A 27,622-nucleotide genomic window follows, 5' to 3' on the forward strand; every position below is an offset into this window, starting at 1 on the left:
CAATGCCTTGACCTCCCAAGGGTTGGGACCACAGCCACACACCGCCAACCTCATGCAGCCTCGTGCCGCGGTTTAATGGGATGAAATGGAGCATGAGATCCATCAGGACAGGAGCAGGGAGACAAAGAGGCAGAGCCTGTGCACAGCATCCGTGGAAGCAGCTGCAGGGCGGCAGGCACGCGAAGAAGCCTTAGCTTTCTCAATCTCTGCTCCCTGTCATATCTGTTCCTTCAGCTGTTTTCCAGGTTCCAGGATGGAATTTCAGATGGACCCATAGTATTTTTCACTCTTTCCAAAAATAAAAAGTTCAGGGACAGAAAGAGAACTTGTTGGGTGAATGCCCTTGCTGTGTAAGCTTGGAGACCTGAGTTTGATCCCTGGGACCCGCAGGAAAGAAGAAAGACAGAATTGACTCCACAAAGTTGCTCTTTATTCTCTACACCTGCACCACAGGCCCTCGTCACAACACAAACACATTCAACAACAACAATCATAACAATAATAATACCCTGAAAGTTTTGGGGGCACCTCCAGATATTGTGTGTACCGTCCACACCAACGATCTGAGCTCCCAAGCTGACTAGATGAAACTTCGCCCTTGTGGAGCCATAGCTACTTTCAGGTTTAAGAAGAATCATAGAAAGAGGCTTCCCTGCTACCTCGCATGCTTCTAGCTGTGACTTTGAGCTCTTCACATAGGGGACAGAGTCCCTAAGAAAGTTATTAGCGGACTATGTGCCTGTGACCAGGTTTCAACCTGTCCCAGAGTATGGTGCAGAACTGACTTTCTGGATGTGCTCCTGCTCATTGCTGCCGGGTCCTCACCGGGAGTTCCCTGACCGTGGCAAAGCATAAAGAAGCAAATGTTCTCAATGAAATTTTTGGTGGCTCAGCACCATTTGGGGGATGGTTTCTGCCCTTCAGGAGATCTTCTTGATTGGGTCCCTTTTAAGGGACCTTTTTTTTAGAACCAGAGCTGGCACCCCTTTTTCTAGAGAGGTCACTTTTCACTACTACCTTCTGTTATCTTCTGTGAGTATACGCCATGTTTCTACTTTCTGTTTTATCATCTCGGGCACAGCATCTAGACTTGACCCCTTTCCTTAGAGCTTACCTCTGACATTTTCCACCTCCATTTTACATGTCCAGAATGCCTCAAGATAAACCTCTTGATATTTAGGAAGCCTTGCACTGCTGAGCTGGTCTCTGGGCCTTTAAACCCCTCTCAGATAGAGAGACAGCTACGGTGCCTTGTGATATACAGCTGGAGTAGACAGCATACACGGAGGAAAGAAGTGGACAGAGCAGTGCCCACAGTGTAAGTCAGATTTCCCCTTCTCCAGGCAGAAAACTCCAAGTCACCAAGCTTCCTAACATTAGGTATTCTAACAGAAATATTACATAAAATAGCTTTTGAAAACAGAGGCGCATCCACAGATTAGAGTTAGCAAAGGGTACCGCACACGAATGTGGTACTTTTGAACTACCTGTTTTATGATACTAGTCCTCGTTACCTATTCCCCCTGAAGTAGATCTACAAGCATGCTTCACGGGCACCCAACTCTGCCTTTATGAAGGTAAAGTTTAAGCTTGCTGCCCCAATCAACCCCTTTATAATTAATACCAGAACCTGGAGCCTTCTCATCCCACACTGGACACTTATTTATGAGCATAAAGTCTTAATTCAGAATAATCAGTTTTCATACTTCAGGACAACATATATAAATTAGGACTACAGCATGAGATGAATGGCCAAGTTTAAGGAGAAAATGAAATAAGAAATTATTCCATTAAAGAGAATATTTTACTTCCTCCCTGATTAAATCATCTTTAACTACCTGGCTTCATTTCAGACAGAGTTCAGAATCTTTAGCAGCTAGGCCTAATAGCTGGCAGCAGAGGGTTATGTGATTGGCTCATTCATTCATCCCTTCACATGTCACATGACTTGGTGGCCATGCCAGATGCTGGATGGAGGTATGAACAGTATGACTGGCTCAGCTTGATGAATAGGGGACTAGAAAAGAGCTGGACTTTGGCTCACTTTGCAAAAAGCATTTCTTAGCTTTCAACACATAGTTACCAAGTGCCTTCTTGTGAGTCACTTGAAAATGACCAGATGCCTAATTAATTCCCAGGTTCTGTGCTGGGGATGAAAGAGGGTCAACAGTCCCTGGTTTAGAGAGGTTGACCGTCTATGAGAGAGCTCTGAAGCCATGGCTGTCCAGAAGAACCCTCACTGATGTGTGAGTATGGCCTACGGATCATCTGCTCTAAGAACTCTAGAAATCATTCCCTTAATTTATAAAAGATATACAGATTTTAACACTATCTCTAGAAAATGCCATGCTTACTAGAGAAATTTTAAGTAAATTATGTATTAGATGAGAATATTAATATATATATGTATATATATATATATATACACACACACACATACGGTTTCACTGGGAAGTCCCACCTTCCTGAAACTCACTCTATAGACCAGGCTGGCCTTGAATTTATAGAGATCTGCCTTCCGTTGCCTCCTGAGTGCTGGGATTAAAGGCATGTGCCACCAACACCAGGCCAAGAATATTTTTTTAACATAATGGATGAAAACAATACCAGGGTCCATGGCAAACACAATTAAACTGAGATCCACAAGAAGAAGAAATGCAGAGCTTGAGTGATGGCTTAGCTGTAAAGAGTACCTATTGTTCTTGCAATAGGTTTGGTTCCTACACCCATGTCCCATGGTTCACAAACTCCTGTAACGCCAGGCCAGGGGATCCCATGCCCTCTTCTGACTTTAGCAGGCACCTGCACACAAATAGCATACACTTACACAGTCCCACACACATACATATAAATAACAATAATAAAAATAAATTTAAAGGGAGGAGCAAGATTTATGTCTATACAACTCATACTGCCATCTTCACATAGATGGCAGTCTTCCTACCCAAATATCAGACGCAAAGTCGCCTCATCCAAACCACACCGCTCTATGCCATATGATGGGTCTTCTCAAGTTGGTTCCAGCACACATATCACATGTAGAAGAAAAGATGAAACTTACAGGACATTTTACAAACTGATAAGTACTTATGTGTCTGTCACCAACAAATGGCAGGTTCTTTCGACCACTCCTGAATGCATTTATCTCCTTCCAGCCTACCAACGCAATTCACTAAGTTTTTAGTATCCATGGCAGTTATCCCTTTATCTTCCCAGGCTCAGTCCAAATCCCTGAGTTCTATCATCTATCTTTTCTTCTTTTAGAATTTCTATGGATGCTATAATTCTGTACCTATTTCTCTCACTTCTCTTTTGTGTTACTTTATGATTGCTTGACTCCCCCATTATATCCAAATGCAGTTTCTTCATTAAGCAACTACAACAGCATATAAATAAAATAGTTTAGCCCTCTACTAATGGAAACCTGAGCTGGGGCTATTATGACACATGACGCACTGGACTACGTTCTGGGTTTATATTGGTACACTAGTGCAACAGTTTCCCCTGGCTCTTACCTAAACATGGGATTAGACTGCAGGGCACTTGCATTCTTAAATGTTTTTGACATGATTATGCAATTTATACTTCCTCTGGGAGGGCACGGAAGCAAAGCATTTCTCATAATTTAGAATTATAGATCTCTGATTACTGGCTTGATATCCATCTATTCCATTGGATGGTAACTGATGCAAGGTCTACTTTTACTCATTGTTACGTGTCCCATGTCTGGCTCACAGTAGGTGCTGAACAAGGGAAGGAACTCTGGGGCTCAAGCATTCTACTTGAATGAGGTCTGCCTCATCACAAAATTGATGGTTATTATCTAACACATTTTCAACCTACAAACAAAACAAAACAAAAACAAAAAACTGATCTCTTGTATGGTATGCATCTCTTCCCAGTGCAATAGGAGTGATTAAATCAGGTTATGGACATCAAGGTCACACACACACACACACACACACACACACACACACACAAAGTATGTTAATTGCTACTAATGCTTCTTCACTTTGCTCCTGGATCAGGGGTGGGGTATAGGAGAGAGGTTTAACAATGAGAATTGTCCCGTGCATATATATGGATTAATATAAACTTTGGAGAGGCAAGTGGGGTTTCAAATATCACTACAAGGAGAACAAGGGAGAGCAATTAATCCTTTCGAGTACAAACTGCACCTGTGTCCCCAAATTATTCACCAACACAGAAGAAGCTTGTTGAAGTCCTGATCAAACCAAACATTTTTAAGTGTTTTTTGTTTTGTTGTGTGTGTGTGTCTTTTATCCTGTGGCATGGCCTTTTAACTGTGCTCAGGCTCAAAGCCAGGCAGGGCAAAAATCTGGACGAAGCACTGTCCTCCACTCGGCACTGTGGGTTCAAAAGGAAACGCCAGCTCTTTATTTACATGGAAAGATCTTAGGCTTTTGTGGTTTCCTGTTGTGCCCTGGTGCATCTGCACTCTGGTTTCTGGGTTTGTCTTTTGAGAGATACAAACAGGCTCTCTCAGTCTTCAAGAGAACATAAAAATTCCACGGTCCCTAATTGTTAGCAGATTTTACCAGATTCTCTGTCATGGCTCCTCAGAGCAGCTGGACCTGAGCCTACCAGAGGACATCTTCTTTGAAAGGATAGAGGTTTGAGAGACTGTTGTGGTGTGCCCCAAGCCCATCAGGGATTGGTATTCCAGCTAGATATTATTCATATTTTATTAGTTTACTTCACTCTCATAACCATTGAGCATACATCTAGGCTCTCATCTATGTAAAGGGTCCGTTGCTAGGGACTGAGGAAACAGTTGTGGGAAGTTACAATTGTCCTCTGATGACACTTGCTGCGGGTCTTTTAAAATCTCCATTAGAAGAGCCTGTGTCTCATTACCATTGCAGATTCTACGGCTCGGCACACCTCCCTGGTGGAGCACATGCTGACCATACACAAAGCCCTGGGTATTAGCCTGGCACTAATACGTAAATAAGTAAAGCAAAAGGAAACGACTGATTCTTATCTACTGCTTCCCAGAAAACCTCACCAAATCAGCCCTCATGGTTTGGGCTGGGGCTTCTCGGGTCTGTTCTTTGCACACTAACTGTAAGCAAGGGCTTACAGCTCAATGGAGAGGTTGGAGAGGATTAATGGTTGGTGACATGTAACGTGGAGTCCTTCCTGTAACAAAGCTGCCCTACCGTGGGATCCTTGACATCTGAGCAAACGATGAAGAAGGAACTGAGGAAGCCACTGTGATGTAGGAGGGTCTTCTATCTATCTGTTGCTTTCATTGGTTAATTAATTAATAAAACTGCTTGGCCTGATAGGTCAGAAGATAGGTAGGTGGGGAAGACAGAACAGAATGCTGGGAGAAAGAAGTAGAGTCAGGCAAACACATGACTCTCTTCTCTGAGACGATGCTGGTTAGACTTATGCCGGTAAGCCATAGTCAAGTGGCAATACAGATATTAGAAATGGGTTAGATCAATATGTGATAGTTAGCCAATAAGGGAGTGGAGATAATGGGCCAGGCAGTGTTTAAATGAATATAGTTTCCATGTAATTATTTCGGGTGTAAAGCTAGTCATGCGGGGGCCGGGCGGGACAAAAAAGCAGGCCTGCCCGCAGCTCCTTCTATACCACTGAAGTAGCTCAGGGGTTTGCTCAGGTGGGAGCCCAATGCATTGCTCTTTCACTCATCAGTTCTGGGACACTGAGGAAAATAATTCAATTGCTTTGAGCTTTCATTGGAGAAAGGAAAGGAATAAAGGAAAAGAAAACATCACATGTTCTGACTGTCCTCCCACATTCTGTACTCTGAATTCTTTAACCATTTCACACACTGAAAAGCACTGAGAAAAAAGTCAAGATGAGCTGAACAACCACCAAGATCAAGTCCATTCTTCATCACCGGGGTCTTATTCATGGCGTCTGCTTTCTCTCTATGGATTATCTGGTTCCTTTCAGGTTCTGGGAGATTCTCAAGAGCATACCCCATAGCCCAAACTAGTCCCAGGGACAGTCATAAAATATTCATTCAGGACCAGTGTGGCTTTTAAAGAATTTATGTAAAAGACCACATATACCTTATAGCCTCTCTGATATCACTTTCATCATATATAGATGGGGAAATGTAACCTATTTAGTATTTTATGTGAACCCCAATTAAGACTTTAACTGCTGTCTAATTTGAATATATTAACATTATTCTTTATTCTAATGAAAAATATGTCAATTAAATCTTTATTATATAGTTGTGAATGTTCTGTCCAGTTAAGAACTATAAAATGACTATAATATAGTTGTTATAATTAGAAATTCCATATACAGATTACCTAGGAAAGAAACTGACACATAAGTATCCAATGCATCCTAGCTATCATTATTGTTAAATTTAAGTGTACCCCTCATCTTTGACCTGTTATCCAACAAATTCTTCCTCTTTACAAACATGAACAGTGCCCGAAGCCTTTAATGCCAGTACTTGGGTGATTGAAAAAGTAAGACATTTGTGAGTTTGAGGCTGGCCTGGTCTACACAGTGAGCTCCAGGTTAACCAGGGCTACATAGTGAGAACCTGTCTCAAGAATAACTTTAACGAGAATAAAATGTATAAACCTAGGTACCTTTTTATTTTTTTAAAAAATTTCTTTCTTAGACCTAGAGTTTACATCCTTAAACTAGTGATTTGACGCTTGCTACCCATTTCACTAGGGATAGAAATTATCTATTAACATCTGTCTTGGGCTTATGATTTTTAAGCCATGTGTTAAATCTTTACATATGCCTCAAGAACAGACCACTGAAGCAGACATTTCCCAACTGTTAAGGGATTCAGGTTTGGTGTGAATCCATGGAATGAGAAACAGGACAACTGAGTTCTGCTGGACAATAGGAGGTGTAGTGAACTACAGATGGTACAAGAAGGGAAAAAAAGATTCATTGAGGTGACAGATGGGATAAAACTTTGGTGGCAAACACACACTGTCAACCAGTGTTGTGACCCTTGGGTTCCCATGCCATAGTTTTACCTCAGTTCTTCCTCTTCCTGTATCTCAGAGCTCTCCAACTTTCATTTTCCTCATATGAATGCTGGTCTCACAATACAGTGATGACTACATTTGCTGGAGTAACAACACAGCAAGTGCTTAATATGTGTGCGATATGGTAAATGATAAAAGTATGTTCTCTTTTTAGGAAGAGTAAATGTAGGTCTAGTATAGTCGTTCTATCTACAAAATTACAAATATCAAAGGTGTTTCATAATTTATTTGGTAGTATAGAATAGTTGTCAAATAAACCTGGTAGTTCTTTATGCTTAAACATATCTGGCCAAATGAATTTATCTAAGAGTATATATATGGGGACACCTGACAAAATACAGAATAAAAGCTGCGGGATACCAGGAATGAGTGAGAGTTGGGCAGCGAGATCATAAGGTCTGCTATGCTCAGCTAGGATTCAGAATTGTGCAGGGATTTCCACGAAGAGCAAAGTCATCTGACTTAGTATTCACTTAGTATTCATGACCCCCTTCTCAATGAGCTGATCAGAGCATAATTTTGCGTATCACAGAAAAATAAAGTTGTACCCAAAATTACCAGCCCATCCCCTTTGTGACTCACCCCATTTTCTCAGGGGTCATGCCCAGCTTTAGAAAAGTCTAGTTATGCCTTCGGAAACTATGCCAAATCACACAGGCAGGAGTTCCATGGAAACCTGGGCCCAATCAGGCAACCTAATGAGAGGTGCATGAGTCATGAATGCCCAGACCAGTCTATGTCAGAAAGCGCCCAGGTAGTAGATCTGTCACTCAAAAAACATCCTCCCAGTTACAGAGCTCATTCTTCACATGGCTTCATATAAAACAAAGCCACTGGTTGAAAACCCAGTCAAACAGAGTTTTCACAACTGGAGTTGGCTAGTTGGCTGATACTTTAATACGTTTGTTTTTGAACTGCTTTAAGATATAATTTAGCAAACAGCTCAGTTCCCATGGGATTGTATCAACCTAGGTTTCTGTGTTGTGTTGAGAGAGTGTGTAATCAAGGAGAGAAGAGAAAGCCTTACTCACCATGAATTGGCTATTTCATGTCTTAGAAGCTTCCATTGGCTGCACTCCCTGTCATTCCACCATAGCAGAGACATCCAACTAGTAAGATGTGATCTGTTCTTCAGCAAACCTCTACAGCTACTGCATTATACTCTTCTGGGTGTGTCTGCTCATGTAATCACCTAACATATACTAAGCATCTGCTGTATGTTAGGTATAATGCTAGGAGCAAGCTAACAAGAAATGCACTGTTTGGGGACATCCTTCCATGACCCCCAGGGGGTACAGACCACATGCAGGCATTATTCCACAGTGTAACCCAAAGAATGGCTACCGAGTGTGACTCTTTCTCTGACGTCACTTTCCTTAGTCCTTCAGGAGTTTGAAAATACACAACAGCACCACAGTGACTTTCACTTCTTGATGACTTAAGACTTCGCTCTTTTGAGGGAAGATATACTAAATCCTTAGGACCATAGCCAAAATATCCACTCAGCATTCCCATCTGAACTGTCTGTCCTATTAGCAGGAGTTTTTCTAAGAAGGAACTTTCAGTCACTTGCTCAAAAACCTAATTTCTGTTTGGACCTTTGGTCTCTTAGATGTTATTTCTTCTGGGACTCCAAACACTGGCTAAGTAGAAAAGTAGACAAGCTGCTTCTTATTGCAAAAAAATAAAACTCAACATGTCAAATTACAGGCAATAGGAGCTTGTGCACTTCAACTGAGTGGAAGAAGAGAATCTTTTAAAAAGGGGGTAACAATGCAGTTTACTAAATTCTGAAGCCACATGGGACCCAGTTACTTCATGTATGTTGCAGTACATTATCTTACACAATGCTCAGTGCAGACCCCATAGTGGCTGTCTTCAGCATCAAGTCCAACCCACTGAGCCATGGGGAAGGCACAAACCCTTCCATCACTGCTGTTTACTCCCTCGGCAGTCATAGGGCCATTAACCCACTAAATAGAAAAAGGGAAAGAAACCAATGTGTTTTTCATTTCATGCTCTTCCACAAAAAAACATTTTCATGAGTTGGGAAGTTGGTGGCGTGTTTTCAAATTGCCAGATTTAGTATGCGACCACAAAATAGCAGGGGAAGAAAAAAGATTAAATAGAGTCTTAGAAATGTTGTCTTCCCAGGGGAGGACGGTGACAAGTGATGCTGTTTATTTTTATGCTAGTGGCCTCCTGAATGGCAGTGATTTGGAAGGCTGTCAAGAAGGGCAAATGGATATTGTGGTAGAGTGTGGTCCAGGCCCAACTCTGCAGTTCCCATCAGCCTTTGGAAAAGATATGCCTCATGATACTCTTGCCTCTTTTCCACAAAACACGTGTATGCGGAGCCAGTCCACCATCCAGCCTGTGTCTCCTATCTCTGCTAAGGGCCCAGAGGAGCTCTGGATTCCCACAGTTGGAGTTGCAAACCTAGGTATTTGTGTAGGACCTTGGTAGTTAGCTTCTCTCCCTGAGCTTCGGATCATTCCTTGTGTGCCTATAGGATAACGCTGATAGATGCATGAAGTTATGACGAGGATATCCTCAAAGGCTATTAGAGAATGCAAAAAGTATTTGTTGTTAGTATCACTCCCTCAAGAGCATCCTCTAGAACATTCTACCCTCTCCTGTTTTCCCTGTGCCCTTGCCAGGAAAATACATCTACCACCCAACTCCCCAGATACTTAGGGCTCCTCAAGAGGGAACTCCCTATGGCTGTCCTGTTTTTCCCCCTCACTACTTTTATAGTTCGCTAGGGCAATCTGGAGTCTTTTGATGAAAGGCTCAGGCTAGATGCCAGGCAGAGTCTTGCAAGGCTTTGGTTTCTGACCTTCCACCTGCTGTGTTCCTGGTGGGCTTCCAGACTCACGATGCTAGACAGCGCAGCCCAGCTTTCACGGGAAGGAAACGGCTGCATTCTATCACTGCAGCCAGACCTGGTTAAGAAACGGATAAAACGTTTTCCAAAATCAGCTGTGCTCTTCACTGTCCTAGCAGCTAGCAGGACTCCTAGCTCCCACATGCTCACCATTCCAGTCAGCATGCCAAGAATCTCATCATGGTGGCTTTTAAAAGGCATGTGTATATGAGGTTCTCTCTCTCTCTGGAGGAGTGTGGAGGTGGGGGTGTTACATACTATACAGGTATGCCTGTGTTCATGGAAGCCAGAGGACAACCTCAGGATTTAGCTTCAGGAACATCATACACCTCCTGTGAGACAAGATCTCTCAATTGGTCTAGAGCTTATCAATAAGTTTAGGCTGGTTGGCCAGGGAACCCAGCGATCCCCCTGTCTCTGCTTTTCCTCTGCTTGGATTAGAAGCATACTCTACCAGGCCTGATATTTTCACATGGGTTCTGGAGACTGAACTCAAGGTTTTGACACTGGGGAGGCAAACACTTTACTGGCTCAAGCTACCTTCCAAGCCCTCACTGTGGTTTAATGGGCATTTCCCTTTTCCCTGGCAGGTGCTAGCATCTCTAGCTAGACCCAGTTACCCTTTCCTTTGGGAGCTTGGCGAGGATTTTTCTCAGATGGGTTGAGAGAGCTGCAGTGAGCCATTAGTGACACTGCCCAAAGAGCCCAGCTCTAACCACATGGTATGGATGGCTTCCGTCTGTCTTTCCCAATAGCACAGAGGTCAGGCTATAGGCAATCCACATGCTCCTCAGTGTGTTCCAGAGCCATGGGGGAGGAGATCAGGCCCTCCTTCTGAGGGCACAGGGGAAGGAGACGGTGGTGGTAGGCACCTTCTAGAGGTCTGTCTCAATGAAGGAGAGAAGAGAGTACACAGTGGATGCTCACTGTCTCTGGCTTTATTCTCTCCTGCTGGTCAGCACTCCTGCATGAAGCCATGGGCTCCTAACAAAATCCAATGTCATCACTACACCCGCAACATCCAAGAACTATTAGTGAAACATACCCCCTTTCTTTTAGAATACTTGGCCCCACGCATTTCATTATATCTGTACAATTTCCTGCCCTCCCAGCTGATAGGACCCGGGGATGTGTATGCTTACTAATATTATGAACACATATCCCTAAGCATTTCCTATGTTAAACTAAAGAGGAATTTCTTCTGATACCTTCCATTCTAAGTGGTTACCATATGATTATGCTCTAACCCTAATATACCAGCTTAAATAGCAACCCTAAAGCTGCTATTTTGTGTCAGCTGTTCATAAAGGTGACCTGACTTAACACTCTACACTGCCCTGAGAAGATACTACTGTCCACATACAACAGATGAAGAAGCAAGGACACGAACCACTGTTAGATTAAGTATTTACCTAAATTCCCGTAGGAGGTAGACCAGAAAAAGAAGCCTATGTCGTTGAGACTCAGTGTCCACTTAGTGACAGAATGTTCCTGAACCTGGGTTCTTGTGAGATGGAGAAACCGCCATACCTCCAGGTTCCCACCAAGCTGTCCTGCAGAATACTCCTCCCCTCGGACAAGTTCACTGGAGAACTTGCTGCTGAGCTGTGGCCTGACTTGACAGCTCCCTTAAAGGGGGTGCTGGAGCCTTGGCAAGGATCCTGACCCTCTGACTTCTTGGCCTCTGGCTAACCCCTGCTGTGTGAGATCCTGCAGTTTGAAGAGTTGGGAGTGATTAACTCTGAGCAAGCTGCTCTGCTTTCATAAAGTTAAAAAAGAACAGCGTTTCCCCCTTGTTAATTAAATCGTGCACAGAGAAGATAAATGTGCAGCCCACACTTGTATCTTCTTAAATATCAAAGGCCCCATTAGTGGGTCTTGTGTTCTGCCTCAGGCCGTTTCTCCCCCTTCCTGGTGGTAACAGGGACTTGGAGATGAAGGCCTTCAGAGAATTTACCAATATGAAATGATTTGGCCATTCATTTATTCATTTGTTACATTGAGGTGAATCAGAAAGAGGCAACCTGGATCAGTGCAAAATATTCCAGGGATTTCTACCTCAGTTACTCATTGACCTGGAAACATCAGAAATGACAGATGGATGTGTGTGTGTGTGTGTGTGTGTGTGTGTGTGTGAATGCTTTAGGTCACATTTAAACTACTTCTTGACAAACCAGGGTCCCTTTGGTACCTGTGTTCTGTTGGTGAAAGTACCCTGACAGTTGGTGCCTTTATTTGCCAGACTCACAACAAAGGGGTCCTTCAGCTTCTCTGGGTGTGCTTCCTGAGACCTGTGCATCTCCTAGACCTCACAAAGGTGTTATTGTTGCCTGCTTGCTGTATTCCCAGCACCTGAGAGAGATCAAAGGTACTCAAGACCACAGGCTCACCCTCCTGACATAGCATCAAAGCTGATGATTAATCCCTCTAGCCTAAAGGTCTCTTCCCAGCAGCAAGTACAAAGCAGGGTGGTGGAGGGGACTGTATTTCCCGCCCAATGCAAGAAAATAAAATGACATTTTATGACTGCCATTCACTCTACCCAACGCAGCTGCCCATCAAATTTGTTAAAACCCCAACAGTTGTCCCATGTGAGCTATTTATGTTACTGGGACACTTTTATAGGAACACCATCATTATTTTTAAATCTCTATGATGTGCATGCCATATTCACATTGGATAAAATGCACATTATCCAAACACCGTATGGAACAGTCTTGCCTTTTGTATGAAGAACCTGAGACTTAGAGAGGTTGAGTGGTTCACTCGGGTCACAGGGCCAAAAGAGATACAAGTAGATTTTACAACCTGCATCTGGTAACCAGCAAGCCTACAATCTCCCCATTCTGCACTGGGCATGTGATAAGCACTCATGATATCAAGCGGTATTGCAAAAGAGGAGCTCTGTAAACACACAGAGCTAGCTGTTAAGTTCTTTGTTCCAGAAACTACCATTTTTGTGACATTGAGGAAAGCATTAGAGTTTTCTGTCTTATTTTCCTAATTTGGAAAAGTTTGATGCAGTAGGGAAAGTCAGCAACACCCTGAGAAAAAGAGTGTGGTAGTAAGGTAAGCTATGACATCGGCTCACATCCACAAGGGCTGACTGCTTCAATGAAGGGAAAAACTCAGACTTGTCTGAGACTCAGACTTGAGAAGCTAGATAAGCTGTGTCCCACTGAAGACAGCAGTGATTGAAATGAGTTTAAGCCCTTTCAGTGAGGACAAACTCGCAGCTTACACCCACATCAAGGGAAAGGAGAGCTGGCTCGCTGTTCCACACTTCTGGTAACAGAGCAGATTTAGCCTTTGTAGGTCTGTCCTTCCAGCACAGTGCTGCTGGAAGAGAGTGGGCGGGACTTCCAAAGCCAGTTAAGTGCAGTGTCAAGAGCTCCAGCTGAAGCCGCTTCTGAGGACCCCGAGCCACAATATTTTATTACAATTCCATCTCATCTATGAGGAGTCTATGCTGCCCTTTTGTTCCCAGAGTTTAGCAGCCAGGACAAAAGAGAAAGATCCAGTCAACATTATACAGAGCATTGAGTTGTGAAGAAAAGCTCAGTTTTTAACAGCTTTGCTCGCTCTTCGCAGAGACTTTGCCCTGTAGCTGACTCCACTCTGTTCATCTCCTCCTCCTTCTCCTCCTGCACTTTCCCCTTGGTTTTACTCATCTGGGAAAAATCCAAGGGGTCGTCCATCTCAGTTTAACAGAGTAATGACTTTTAAATAAAAATATGGTAGAAATGGGTACTTATCGAAATGGAATGCTTTCAGACTCATGCATTTAAAAAAGATATAAATTTTAGGGCAGGCACTAAATTGTACTGCAATCTTGGAGAAAGCCTTCCCACTAATTCATGGAGAAAAATTAACAAAGTGAAAATTGCTTATCAGTGTTCTTTTGAAGTCATGATATGCAGCCCAATTCTATAGATCATCAGGACGCTCCTGGGGAGATGGATTTATATCAATGGAGGGAGAGCTCAGTGGCCAAGGAAAACAAACGGGCATTTCAGGGGAGATGTACCCGCTGAGGAGAGTCGTCTGGGTGGCTTTCTCATCTGTGGGACCCAGGTGCACTCATGGAGTACCCTTTCACCTTTTTCCAACAAGTTGGCCTCTGGAAAAAAGACCTGGCAAAACCTAAGTCAGGGTGGGGATGGGAGAGGGAGAGACAGAAAGAGTGGAGGAGGTGAAGGAGCCAGTAGTTCAAGATTTTGCCCTGGGCTGCCGCCACTGTAGGTGATGGCCTTGCCTTTGTGGCACACTTACCCCCATGTGACAAGATGATGTTCCGCAGATGACAGCCAGCCGTGACGTCACTGGCTGCCCTTCACAGATGAGGCCATGACCTCTCACATCTGCTCCAATCACTCCTGTGAGAAAGTAAAACCAAACAAAATCTTCCTAAGAGAGAGACAGACACGAAATCTAAAAACAAGCAAAAAGCATGTTTTTTTAAAGGCCACATAACAAGGAGAAGAATTCCATATGTAATCTCAAAGATTACAGAATAAGAAAACCAACCAAATGAACAAAAAAACTTTGCTTGCTATTCGTGGGCAAACTAGAAAGCATATCCTGTTCTTGCTTGACTCTGTCCATGTACGGCATCTAACCTTGTCAGAATAATACCAACTATAATTATTTACATAAAAGCAGCAGCCATGAAACATCTGTGCCCATTAAATCCCATTCTCAATGCTGTGCATGACAAGGATCACTTGATATTAACACTGTCTAGCAGATATAATTAATGCCATAGACAGACGCCAAAGGAAAAGCAGATCTGCAGAGGCCAAGTGACATGTCCAAGGTCAAAGTGCTAGCAAGAAGCAAGTCCTTCTGGCTGGAATCCTGTTTAACTCATTGTATCCCAGTGCCCAGGAATGGCATTCATGCCTCCATTCTTATTTCTACTTCCTCGCAAAGCTCCAAGTGTGAAAGGTGAGTTCCTATTCTGAGAATGCCATGCAGCAGGGAGCTTCCCGGCAACAAGAGAGGGTGTGGGGGAGCGGTGTCCATACAGCTCCCTGGGTTCCACGGTAATGGGAGAGCAAGAGAGGTTGCTAATACACGAGAGTTAGTAGGAGTTCCCCCACCTTCATTTACTCAAATATCCATCTAGAACCTTTGCTTCGTCTGTTTTTCTTTTTGGTGCAGCATGCTGTAGGAGCCAGTGACATGCAAATCTGCATGACGACAGTAGGAAGAGATGACAGATGAGCAGGGTAGGGCAGGCCCTGGGATGCAGAGCGAACGGCTTGAGCTCACGCATCGCCTGCACTACCCGGCTCTCAATCGGCTCTGCAGGATGCTCTCTCATTCCTTCGTGCGAGCTCCTTCCTCTGCCTGGAGCACTATGCTGCTATTCTTCAACCCCTAACCCAGATCAACTCCTGCTTAGTCTTCAGTGAGCGCTACTTCCTCAGAAAGGATTTTTCTGATCTTCTAGAAACTTTGTCATCTTTCTGTCCAATAATCTCATGGACCTTGACTACGCCAGCACAAGATACTGGGAATTTTGAAATATCAAATTTCTCGATAAAGGTTGTAAGAAGTTAGCACTGTCTTACTCACAAACCCACAGTAGTTGCTAGCCAGGGCGCAGACTGAGAACAAGAGTGCTTAGAAACACACGATTAATTAGACAAGACCTTGCACTCCCATGCACACAGGCTGGTGAGGGAGAGAGAACCTTAAATGAAGAATTTCAACGCAGAAGGATAATTACCCATGCAGAAACCACAAGTCTCAAGTTCAGATTCTCCAAGACTTGCTAAGCGAAAGGCAGAATAGGGGACGTCACAAACGGGCAACAAGTCTGCAGATACTGATGGACTCATTTGCTTGCCAAAGCGGGAAAGGAGGAACTGACTTGGGGGAGCAGTAACTGGCTCCAACATCTTTCCCAAGTCTACCTTCAGGCCCAGCTGCTCAGATGTCCAACAGCATGGGAAGTCTAGTTCTTCCAAAGCCTCTGTCAATCCCACCAAGGAGGAACTGAGATCTTGAATCTACTTGCTTTCAGATCAAGCTTACTGTTCTGTTCTTTAAGATAGAGGCTGTCCCTGTAGAATACAATGCATAGTCTCAGTCAAGATCAGCCCTTCCAGGAGATGTAGGAGCTAGAGGAAAGAAGATACCCTCATCCAAGCCAGGGCTCACATGGAAGATGCAGTTTCATGGCTGTCAGCTCTGTGGAAAAAGTCACAATGGCTTCTGCACCTTCAAGTGTCCTTCACACCCAGACTACAGTAACTCAGCCCTTTTCTCCTCACTGGAAGACTGGCCTGTAGCTTCTTAGGTGCAGTATCTGGCTGACATGTCTGTGTATGAAATCCCTACTCAAACACACAGTGCTGACATTTTCCAGTGCGTTCAGAGTCACCTGTTTAGGACATTGAAACTTTGGAACAGAAAGAACCTCAAAATACGAGCAAATTTTAACTGTTTCTCTTGTATGACCTTGCTATCAATGTGTTTTATTTTCTCTGTAAAACAATCTGCTAATGTGCCTGGGACTATTACTATCCTCATTTTACAAATGAAGAGACTGAGGCTTAGGAAGGAAAGGAACCATCATCAGGGCACAGGGCTCTAAGAAGCAGGACTGTGGTTTATACTAAGATAATATGACTCCCTAGTATGGGTTCTTCACGACGAAGACTCAGGTTTTTCTCCAAGGCCAGGGAGCCAATGTTTACTGTCTAAACATCTCAAAATACTGGGGTCTCAAAAGTATTGGTGTGGGATCCCTGACAGAAAGTAGGCAGACAACTGTTGGACCTTAGTGTAACAAAGAGCTTAGGGATTCCTGCCAATGGACCTCACTAACTGCTTCCATTTGTGTGAAGTGCAGGAATTCCAACATTACAAGGTCATTCCATTCTAAGAAGTCTCAAAGATGAGGAAAGAAGAAATGGATGGAGTTTGACCTTGTGTCCCCTAGTTAGTAGTCACTATGGATTTATCTACGCTTAGAATGTAACAACTAGGGAGTTAAAATGAGAGAATAGTAGAATCTGGAAATAAACATCTGTTATAAAGTAAGAAAGATAATAAAATCAGTGTGCTGCTGTTGATACAGTATTCACAACACAGATGTCTAACCAGCAGTTGACTTGTCACTGTCACCAACACCATTGTCACGTCCATCAATATTGCATCACCCTCATGTGAACTACCTCTAAAGAATCCACCGTATCTTCCGCTGCTTCACGCAAACATTAGATACCTAAAATAATCTGGGTACCATGGTAAGCTCTTTTCATTCACTGTATTTAATGTTGGCAAATTATTCATAATTGCAAAAAGTTCTTTAAGTGGTAAATATGCTTTCGTACCATGGGAACAAAGAATTAGTGTTCAGTCTTTGGGGTCATGCAGATACAACAACCAGCGCCAACATTTGCCATTGTTCTCTGGGGCTCTGAAGCCCATGATTTCTCATTGTTCTCTCATTTTCTGGTCTCAATTTAATTGTCATATATAAGGTAAATGATATTGGAAATGTTGTGTACTGTGGAGCATACTGAGTGCCCTAGTCAACAACTTGAAACATCCCAGTTTTAGTAACCCTCAATTCTGCCAAAAATTTGAATATGTCCCTGTATTTGTGAAACGAGAGAATGGAACCAAATCATGGTTCTTCCTCAGCTGTTCTCAGTACATACTATACTCAGGTCTTCTTCTAACATACCTGCTGGACCTAAGAGTGAACTGTTCTTTCAGGACCCTTACTCTCCATCTTGAGACAGACACCAGCCACACTTGGTTATAACCAGCAAGAAGCTGCTCTAACAAGTTTTCCACTGGGGAAGGTTCTTTATACTGCTGGGTGCCATCATGAACTCAACAGCTTCTCACAGGTAATGCACTCCGTGAGACCACATCAATCTGAATGGTGCCATTTTCCTTTTCCTGAGGCCTCGAGGAGATTGGAAGGGCTGCCCCCAAGACAAGAGGTCCAACTACAATCAGGTCCAACTACAAGAGATGGTGAATGGGGAAGCCTTTTTGCTTTCTGAATCAACACATTTCTGAATAAACCTACAGGTCACACTCCTACACGGGGAAATGATGCATGGGATGAGACTCTGGTTAGCACAGCCTTCCACAGTGCTGGGGTCTTTCATACAATGCACGGTGTAAGTTTATTCTGAATTCCTCAGAAAGCTTGCTGACCGGGAGAATAAACAACTCAAGAAATAAGCACCGAGCAAAAAAATAGTCACCTTTGAAACCAGGTGTGTCCTCTGTACCTTGCACAATGCCTAACAATTGGTGACTGCTCAGTTGATTTTTTTTTTGTTGTTAACAAACAAATATCTTTTGTGTTGTTTTGAAAAATAAATATGAAGAAAATAAGCTTACTGATTCAAGGAACCAGTTCAGTGCCTCCCACTTACGGACTCTCTCTCTCTCTTCTCGAAATTTGGCATAGTTCATATAAAGGAACATGGTTCAAAACAAAACTTAAAAGGAAAAGTGAGAACAAGGGGCAATTTTCTGCTGCACCTCCACACTCTGCTCCCGCACCCCATCCATCTTCCATGCGGACTTTCGCTGAGCCCCTACCGTACTCACAAACAGAAAACCTAAAGACTTTGCAAATGTTATGATTTAAGAGTCCATTATCCTGTAATTTATCCTACCACAACTGCTTTGAAATTTTTATAGGGTCATATGGAAGAAAAACATCCCAAGTTCGAGCATTTGTGTTATAATTATGTCCCACTTTATAGCTATATAACAGTACTTTAGCGTTTGCAAGCACCCGCCAACACTGCACCCTTTATCCCAGTTCGGTTTGAAAGAACTGAATTTCAGAGATGTGAAGTAATTCACCACATGCTGCTCAGAGGCAGAGGCAGGGCTCACACAAGGATTTACTGAGTCTCTGCGTCTCAAGTGCTGGTGTCTGGAAAGAGGATTCTCTTGACGAATCTGAGACCCTTCACAGAAAAAGACAAAAGGTGAATTTTGAACATGTCTTGGGACTTCATCACAACTCTTGATTCGGCCATTAGAAGGAATGAGCTGACTAATAAGGTCAATCAAATGAGTTGTTTGACTAAGCTAGCTGACAGGTTGGCATTCGTGGGAAGACCATTCTGCATGGACCACCAGCCTCCTGTGTGGAACATCTAGGGACAACTGCAAGGTCCTGGATAGGTGAGAACTTAGCACAGATGTTTTCTCTGCTCAAGGCCTAACTCTGGACTACATTTGGAACACACAATTCTGTAATTTTGATTAAGATTTAGGCTATATAGAACCTAATGTAATAGGTTGACAACATGGAGAAGTATTTAAAGATTCATTCATCCTATGACTTTGGTTACAGTTCAAATCCTTTTTTTATGCCTCAGTTTTCACATATATGCAGTTAGAAAACACCTTACTCATAGGATTGTTTATACATGCTAATATATTTAAAATGCTTAGGCCAGTCCTATCTAGTAGCACAGTCTTTGTAAACGAATATGTTCTGTGTTGGAACTGTCCAGTTCAGCAATTAGCAAGGAGTTCCATGTCACTACTGAGCAACTGAAATACGGCTTGCAAAACTGAGCAACTAAATTTCTATTTTACTCAATTTTAATTAAGTTAAATTCAAATCCCCAAGTAATACTAGTATAGGTTAGCCCAAACTTCACACCATATGCATGTTTGTTGTTTCTTTTATCATTGCAAAAATCGTTATTTAGTTTGATGTATTTCCTAATACTTAGACTTCAATTCTGTTTATATGATTTTTGGGTAATGCTTTGAAATATAGATACGGAACCTTTTCCATTTTGGAAGACATTGATAATACAAATTTCCAAAAGTGCTGTGGAGATTGACAAGTCCAGATTGACAATGGTTCTGATCAAATGAGAGCCATGCAATCAAGGAGCTACATCAGTGTCTGAACAAACAGGATTCCCTGTAGTCTTTTTCACAGATCCTGGAGCATGTACCCTTTGCTGGTTTGAATGGGAAATGTCTATTTCATTGAGCATTTCCTTATATTGCTCCCTGTATCTAAACCTTTCTGGATCATGTCCCTCTGTGTCTGCTAAGCAGGCCAGCCAGGCAGGACACCTTCTGTGCCCTAAAGGCTGAGTCAGATCTATTCTTTTCTTTATCTGCATAGCTATCTTTTCTCTGCTACATGATGAACAAGCTGAGACCCAGAAAACCTTTCCTTTAATTAACATGCATTGATTGTATATAGAATTTTGACTGTGTAGGGGTATATAATCTTCTTCTATTGTTGCTGAATGAATGGATGACTTGTCGCAACAACTCATATATACCCTTAAAGTACTTTTTAGATGACAATAGCACATTCATCATGGACAACTATTGTGGAATTTTATGAAAAAAATAAAACAAAAAGATTTGTCATATACAACAGTAAAATTAACAGAACATACTCCACCTTTTAAAAAATTATCAAAAACTACTTATAAAGAATAACCCTTCTTTTGATTATTGGAAGAATGTTTGTTCCTAACACTTTGCAAATAGAAATTGTATAGCAATCTTGAGGTGATTATTGCCACACTGGTCTACAAATAGAGGGAATGGGAAAAGTTTTCCTTTAAGATTTATTTTATTTTTAATTGTGTGTGAGAGAGACAGAGAAAGAGAGACATAGACATACACACACGAAAACACACACACACACACACAGAGAGAGAGAGAGAGAGAGAGAGAGAGAGAGAGAGAGAGAGAGAGAGAGAGAGAAGACTCCACAAGTATACAGGAACGTGTGGAGGCCAGATCAGAACAACAGTTCCCCTGGAGGTAGACTTACAGGCATGTGTTAGCAGCCTGATGTGGGTGCTAAGATATGAAGTCCTGTCTGTAAAAACTGCATATGCTCCTAACTGTTCATCTATCCTTCTAACCTCAGAAAAATGTTTTGGAAATAATTTTCTCAAGGTCATCACTATTAACAACAGGAGAGTTGTGTGGCATATCCAGATACATCTGCCTCCCACCTAGCCTACCCTGCACTAATTCATAGTGCCTTTAAAACAAACAAAAAAAAAAACAACCCCATCTTTTTATTTTAGTTACTTACAATGATAGTCCCAGAAGGAATAGTTGAATAAAATGTCTTTCAGAATTGGCTGTCACTCTGCTACTACACTACGTCCACAGTGTTAACCTGGAGACCGATATATGCTGAGAAGCAGCTAAAAGGGAATCTACAGTCATAGTGTTCTTAAAGTGTTCTTCAAAGTCTTGACTTTGAAAGAAGTGTGCTCTAGAATTCACCCAAAAGACAAATCCTAAACTATGTTTATCTTTAAAAAACAGTTCTATGTTCAAGTACATATGAGCAATGCAAAATGAATACAGTAGATGATATAGCCATGCTTGTGTGTGTACACATATGATTATTAATAACTATTTAATAATAATCAAACAAGAGGTCATGAATTTGGGAGTGATGGGAACACGGAAGGAGTTGGAGGGGAGGAGGAAGAAAGAGAAAGAAATAATGCGGAAGTAATATTCATGTACAAAGTTCTCAAAAAGTACAGCTGAACTTGAACAGTCCCTATGATTTAAGTCTAGGGAGATTTCACACACCTTGACAAGGCTGTCGCCCCACTCCAGGGCCTGGAGTGTAGTAAATCTTATGGAGACAGCTGAGCCCCGTGGGAATAGTGAGTAAGGAGAGAGAGCTCTGGGATTGGATGGCACAGTTTCAAGTCTTACAAATGAGTGAAATCTAAAAAAAAAAAAAAAAAACCTTCTTATGCCTCAGATTAGAAAGCTAATAGCTGGTAGCCCGTGGGCTTCCATGAAGGTTACCTGAGTAGCCACAGCCTGGAACAAGTTCTGCCACACGCCCATCTTCCTTCCTGCCATCACCACAGTGCTGCACAGCTAGTGCTGGAAACAGGGCTTGGCACGGCAGCTCAGACACTACTCTAACTTGGTGTACACGTTGCCAGACCGACTCCATCTTTTGCAGATGGACCAGACATCTGCTTCCTGTCCTTCATATACAGTTCATGACAGAATAATTCAGAGGTGGGGGGTATATCAGATAGTGCAACAATTCGGGCTAATGTTGTAAACACTGTCCTTAGTAAGAGTAACTCAAAAAGTTAATTCAAATGTGCAAAAGCCATAATTAACCCAAAGCATCATATAAACTGCAATCCAATTTGTGATGGTCTTAATCATTTTTGTCTTACTGACAGACTCTTCCATAATTGGAACTAATGAGAAACCAATACGAAGTCCTAATGGCAGTTGAGGAAACAGAAAACCAAGAACAGACCCTCAGATAATTGGGTCTTATTCCTTTGTTCCTCATCTCTACCCAGAGAGATCAAATCTCAAAGGCTGGCTAATGTGTAATAGCTTGGAAATGTGAGACTTAAATAACACTAGCAAAATCCCTAGTTAGGAAAAAGCAAAAGTTTGATTTCTTCCTAACCTCAACAGGCCATCCAGACGACAGGTACCTCATCATCCATACCTTTAGAAAAGACTTACAGGGGCCATGCACAGTAAAGTGTCATGTTGAAATCCAATCCTACTCAAGTTAACTTGCAAAAATTACTCTTTAGTTTTTTAATAAAAAAATAAGAAATTGACTTAAATACCACAAATGTTTACTATGAAATATGACCTTAAGTGGACTCAAAACTGCAACTCGAAATCGTGAGTTGATTGTTGACATCTTACAAATGAACTGACTAACACAATTACTTATTGATCCCTAATAATAATCCAGACGTCCAGTATCAAGTGCTAGAAAACTAAAGATAGAAGTTCTTTCCTCTGTTCTACAAGATTCCAATCTACTGGGTGTGGAAGGGACACCAGGAGATACTGACAAAACAGTCAATGAGCTAAGTCTCAGGGGAGGGTGGGGCCTCCAAACTTGACCTCTCTCAGAGAGCCAGAGGTGTTCCAGAGGCAAATGAGGTAGGAAGAAGTATGCCAGGTTGTTAGGAGCTATTGGGGACTGTGGACCGCCGGACCCTGAATTCCCTGTGAGTGGCTTGTTTTTGCTATGCTTGCAGCTGCTCTAAGCAGAACAACTTGTTTTCCTCTGCTCTGAGCAGCCTGCAGCTGCTCTGAGCACGAGACCCTGATGGCAGGCTGATGGGGCAGCAGCTGAAAGATCCCGAGAGCTGGGGCATGGCCAGAGCCCTATATAAGCTTCCCCTGAGCACAATAAACTTGGCACTCTTGTGACCCATGTCTCTGTGTGTTTCTGCCTGTGTGGTTTTTACGTTTTCAGCTAAGTTCTCAGCCCTGGAGTTACAGGCACAGCCTCCATATAGCGATATGCTTTACACCAGTTAGCAAGGAAGAACTTGAGGAAAGGGGGGCGTTTTGGATAGATCTTTAGACAAGAGATATTAAGACAAGGCACAAATGAGAAGAGTGGTTGCTTGAGAAGTCTGCTGGGTTAGCAGCCGAAGCAGATGGGGCTGCACGCTGAAGAACTTGGCTGCTCACGGTCTGATGTCAGTCAGATCTAAACCCAATCCTCGGCTCTACCTCAGTTCACTGCGTTAACCTCTACACGAAAACACACCTCTTAGAGCTTCAGGTTTCTCAGCTACAGGCTAAGAATACTGCCTTCTACTTCATGCAGCCATTATTCTCAGTATTTGTGTTCAGTGCAGTACAGGACGTGCTGTATGAGTGTCCTGTGTATTTTGGGCTGAAGGTACTGGAGAAAACTCAGAAGGACCTCTGAAGCAGGAGGAAAATGTTGTGTTTTCTGACCATGACCCTGAGGCAGGTCATCAAGCCTCCACATTACAAGTGCCCCCCAGAGGTGAGCCCCATCCTTTCCTTGAGGGAGATAAGCTCTCAAAGAAGCCTCTCAACAAAGGTCTCCCAGAGCCGCCCCTTGTTCAGTACAGCTGGGTCGTACTTCCTGCACTCTTTGACTTCCCACTTTCTCTTTGAAAAACCCAGCCTAAGGTACTCAGTGAACCATTTCTTTGGGTCTTCCTGGCCAGGAGGGCGCTCCCAGCATATCTGCTATCCCTCTTGTGCTACAGAGGCGGCTGACACAAGTCCCAGGCAGGTTTAGTAAAGGTAGTCTTCTTTCTTCCACATCATTATGTCCAGAGCCTCGGTCCTGGGCAAGCTCAACTAGGCTGTCACTATATGTGAGACACCAGCCCTGGACCTGTGACACAGGGCTATTAATACTCTCTTCCAGGGAAAACAGACATTGGTTTTCTCTAGCAGAATTTCCCTTGCCAGTAGACAAATGGTTTCTTTTAAAAGATTATCTGCAGTTTCTCTTCCCGGAGATGGAAAAAGGAAGCAGTAGTCCTGACAAAGCAACCCAAGACACATCAGGAGGACGACAAGCGGGCATGGGAAGGCTTAGATTCCTCAGGACCCATGAGCTAAGGACACAGGGCTAACACATCAAAGAGAAAGACCATAATTAGCAGGCAAGTTCCCCTTTCTCTGACATCTGACTGCACCTCCTTGCTTGGTATGGATTTTGGTTCCCTCGCACACTTCTAGAGGTTTTGTGGGGTTAGTTGAACATTGACAGGCCAAAGCTTGGAATTCAGTCTAAGAGCCAAAGGCAGGGCCCGTTTCTACGAGGCCAGGAGTTCCCCTGGAGAGTGTCAAGGGCCCCACTACACCTAGACTGATTAATCACGCCTGGCCCCAAGCTTCAAACAATAAAGGGACTGAAAGGAAAAACAGATCCTGGAGGCTGGGTTTTATTTAATTCTATCCCTATTTCCCCATCCCAGGAGACTGGGAGTGGGAGCGTAAGGTGACCCCTCACCCACAGAGTCAGGCTGCAGGGTGGGGAATGAAGTGACAGGGGGGCCAGCAGGCTTGACTAGGAGAAAGGCCAAGGTTGTACCACAGTAAAGGACACATGGCTAAAAGAGCTTTAAAAAAAAAATAATAAAAGCTTAGGTAAATAAACACTACAGAAAAAGGGAGGAAAAGGAGAATTACAGGGTCTCCAAAGGAAAGTACTGGCACATCTCAAGAACTGTCGGGAAAAGAGAGACTCCAAGATTTGGCCATTCCAGAAGGTTCTACTCCTGTACCTGTCTGATCTGATGCCCATCTTCTCTCTTTGCCTTACATCCTCCCTGGATCCACAGGCAATGGGGACCAGTCAAAAGGGTCACTGGCTTTGAGGGAGAGACTTCTAGTGTTGTTCTGGGCATGAGCGCTTTTCCTGAGCCTGGTCTTTGGAGAGTGGAGGGGGAGATGTAAAATGAAAAGTAGAAGAGACTGAGAGAGGGCTGGTTCTGACAGATGGTTCCTGGTCTCTCCTTGTCTGTCCAGAAGCTTCAACTCCACGCCCATTTGGTGAGCTTGGTTTCAGGGAAACAATGCTCTCAGAAGTCTACTGTCTTCTAGAAGCTTCCACCACCTGGAAAATCCACACTCCTATCTCTCTGCATAGGTAGACTGGAAGTGCCTTCGAGAGCCTCTCAAAGTAGCTTTCTTGGAGCAGCAGCTAACTTGTACCTGCCATGTGGTCCTTGGATAGCATTTCTGAGATCCTCTCCCCTCAGACCTTAGGATAATCACCTTCTTTGCAACCCTTAGGGGATGCTGTTGCAATGGTGTCTGTTGTGCATGGCTTCTGGACCCACATTTCTCATACCCATCTTCTTGTTTCATTTACTGCTTTTGTATGCTGCATTGCGTGTTGTTTTCTTTATTCTATTTAATTCTCTTAATATTTGAAAATTTTTCATTAAAAAATAATTATGCCATTTCTCCCTTCCTTTTCCTCCCTCCAACCTCTCTCATGGTTCTTCCCCATGTCTTCCCCTCCTCACTGCTCTTAAATTCATGGCCTATTTTATTATTATATTATATGTATATATTGGCATATATACATATAAATTGTGAAGTCTGTTTAATGTTGCTTGCAGCATTATGATATTTATATAGATTAATATATATGTATATGTACATATATTTATTTATTTCAGGGCTGACCACTGGTAGTAGATAACTAATCAGAGGGCTCATTCCTAGACCAGTTCTTTCCCTCCCAGAAGCCATTAGGTGCCCCTAATTCTTCTTCCTCTCCATTCCTCATTGTCTGTTATAAAATTCCCTTTTCTTCACACAGCTCCCAGCTCTCTGCTGAACCTTCCACATTCTTCTTACTTTTCTAGAATACGTTAATTACAGATATTCCAATTTCTACTTTACCATGCCTATTTCTGCCAATATCTTGCCTAAGTCTGGATGTGGAAAATCCTTATATGCTGTATTATTATGTAATTTCCATTGACTAAACAATGAAATGTAAAAAATACATATGAAAACTTTTTATATATGTTGAGTCTCTGTCTTGTCCTCTTGAAAGGATAGGATTTTGCTTGTTGAATTTTGTCAAAGTGGGGACAGATGAACTGAATTAAATCAGGGGTTGAGCCGATTTGGAGTTGGACTTCAGCCTTTGAAACTTGTTGCTGACTAGTCTGCCTTTACTCCTGATACCACCTAAAAGCCTGCAGAGCTGTAAGCATTTTTTTCTTGCTCCAGATGCATACATTCAAATTTTTATCCTACAGTTGCAGCCTACCTGATGGGTATTTGGTTTCTCAACCTCTGACTGCAGGTTGCTAACCACCAAATGATGAATGTGGAAATGTTAAGCTCAGCTCTAGGCTCATCTCTGACCTTGGTCCCTTAAGTCCTTTACCAAGTAGATCTTTAAGCCTTCTAACTGTGTGTAACACACACACACACACACACGCATATAGCATTAGCTCTATGTGTGTATATATTGATTATCATGCAGCCTTTTGATTCAAAGGTACTGGAGGATAGTCTAATCTTGTCAGAAACAAAATACTCAATTTTTTCCAATGGGTGAATAAAAATACTTTATAAAAATACTTCATATTTGTGATCACCATTATTCCAATCACAGTATCTTAAGAATGGGAAAATTTTAGCATAAAATGTATATATGTAAAAGCATGACCGTTGATCTTCGTCTTCTGACCTATGAAAGGCTGGACTTAACAAAGCAGCCTATGGAGTCACAATATGGGCAATGTTAGGCCTAAGATTTAAAACATCCTCTGCTTGCTTCTATCTAAGACAATCATGCTATTATTCCTGCTGCAGAGAAGAATATCTGTAGTCCTTCTGACCCTGAAGATGGTCACAATTGCTCTTTAGTCTCTTTTAAGGAACCTTAACTCTTCCCTCAAGATACTTAGTTCCAGCCTTCATTATCTCCCATTCGGTGCTTATGTGTTCACCTCCCTGCCTTCCAGCTATCTGTTTAGAAACTACTATCTCAAAAATAAAACCCTTTAAAATTACATGTATATACTTCCAAAAAATAGTTCCTCATCTTTATCCCCCCCACTTCCACATCTACATCCACACTGAGCAGCACAGGTATTACAAAATAGCTCAATGGGTCTGTGCTTCTGGGTAGCAGGGCAGGCTGTCCCACCCCTGCTTCTCTCCCAGCCTTCCTCCCCACCAAACTACCTTATCTTATTAATCTCTTTTACTTACGTTTAGGTGCAAATACAACACCATTGTTTTTTCAAAGGCCAAGATGAACCGAGACCCTACAAGGCCTCCTGCATACATTTTTTTTAAATCCTCATAGCAACACCTCTGTTTTAAGCACTTTTCCTTTCCTTGCAGTGAAGGAAGTGGATTCGTGTATATTCACATCTTTGGGGTCCAC

General features: G+C 42.7%; 1 protein-coding gene across 4 annotated transcripts in view; it reads right to left on the bottom strand.

Moving 5' to 3' along the window:
• Fggy (FGGY carbohydrate kinase domain containing) overlaps positions 1-27,622 on the bottom strand; it is a 363,677-nt gene that overhangs the window by 139,803 nt on the left and 196,252 nt on the right. For all 4 annotated transcript variants that reach the window (XM_050136146.1, XM_050136144.1, XM_050136143.1 and 1 more), the window contains exon 8: positions 14,188-14,291. In XM_050136146.1, coding sequence (XP_049992103.1) covers positions 14,188-14,291 — 104 coding nt within the window. The remainder of the gene's footprint in view (positions 1-14,187; positions 14,292-27,622) is intronic.

Source organism: Alexandromys fortis, unplaced genomic scaffold, assembly GCF_014885135.2.
Source record: "Alexandromys fortis isolate MF-2015 unplaced genomic scaffold, M_Fortis_MF-2015_v1.1 scaffold_13, whole genome shotgun sequence".
NCBI classification, from domain to species: domain Eukaryota; kingdom Metazoa; phylum Chordata; class Mammalia; order Rodentia; family Cricetidae; genus Alexandromys; species Alexandromys fortis.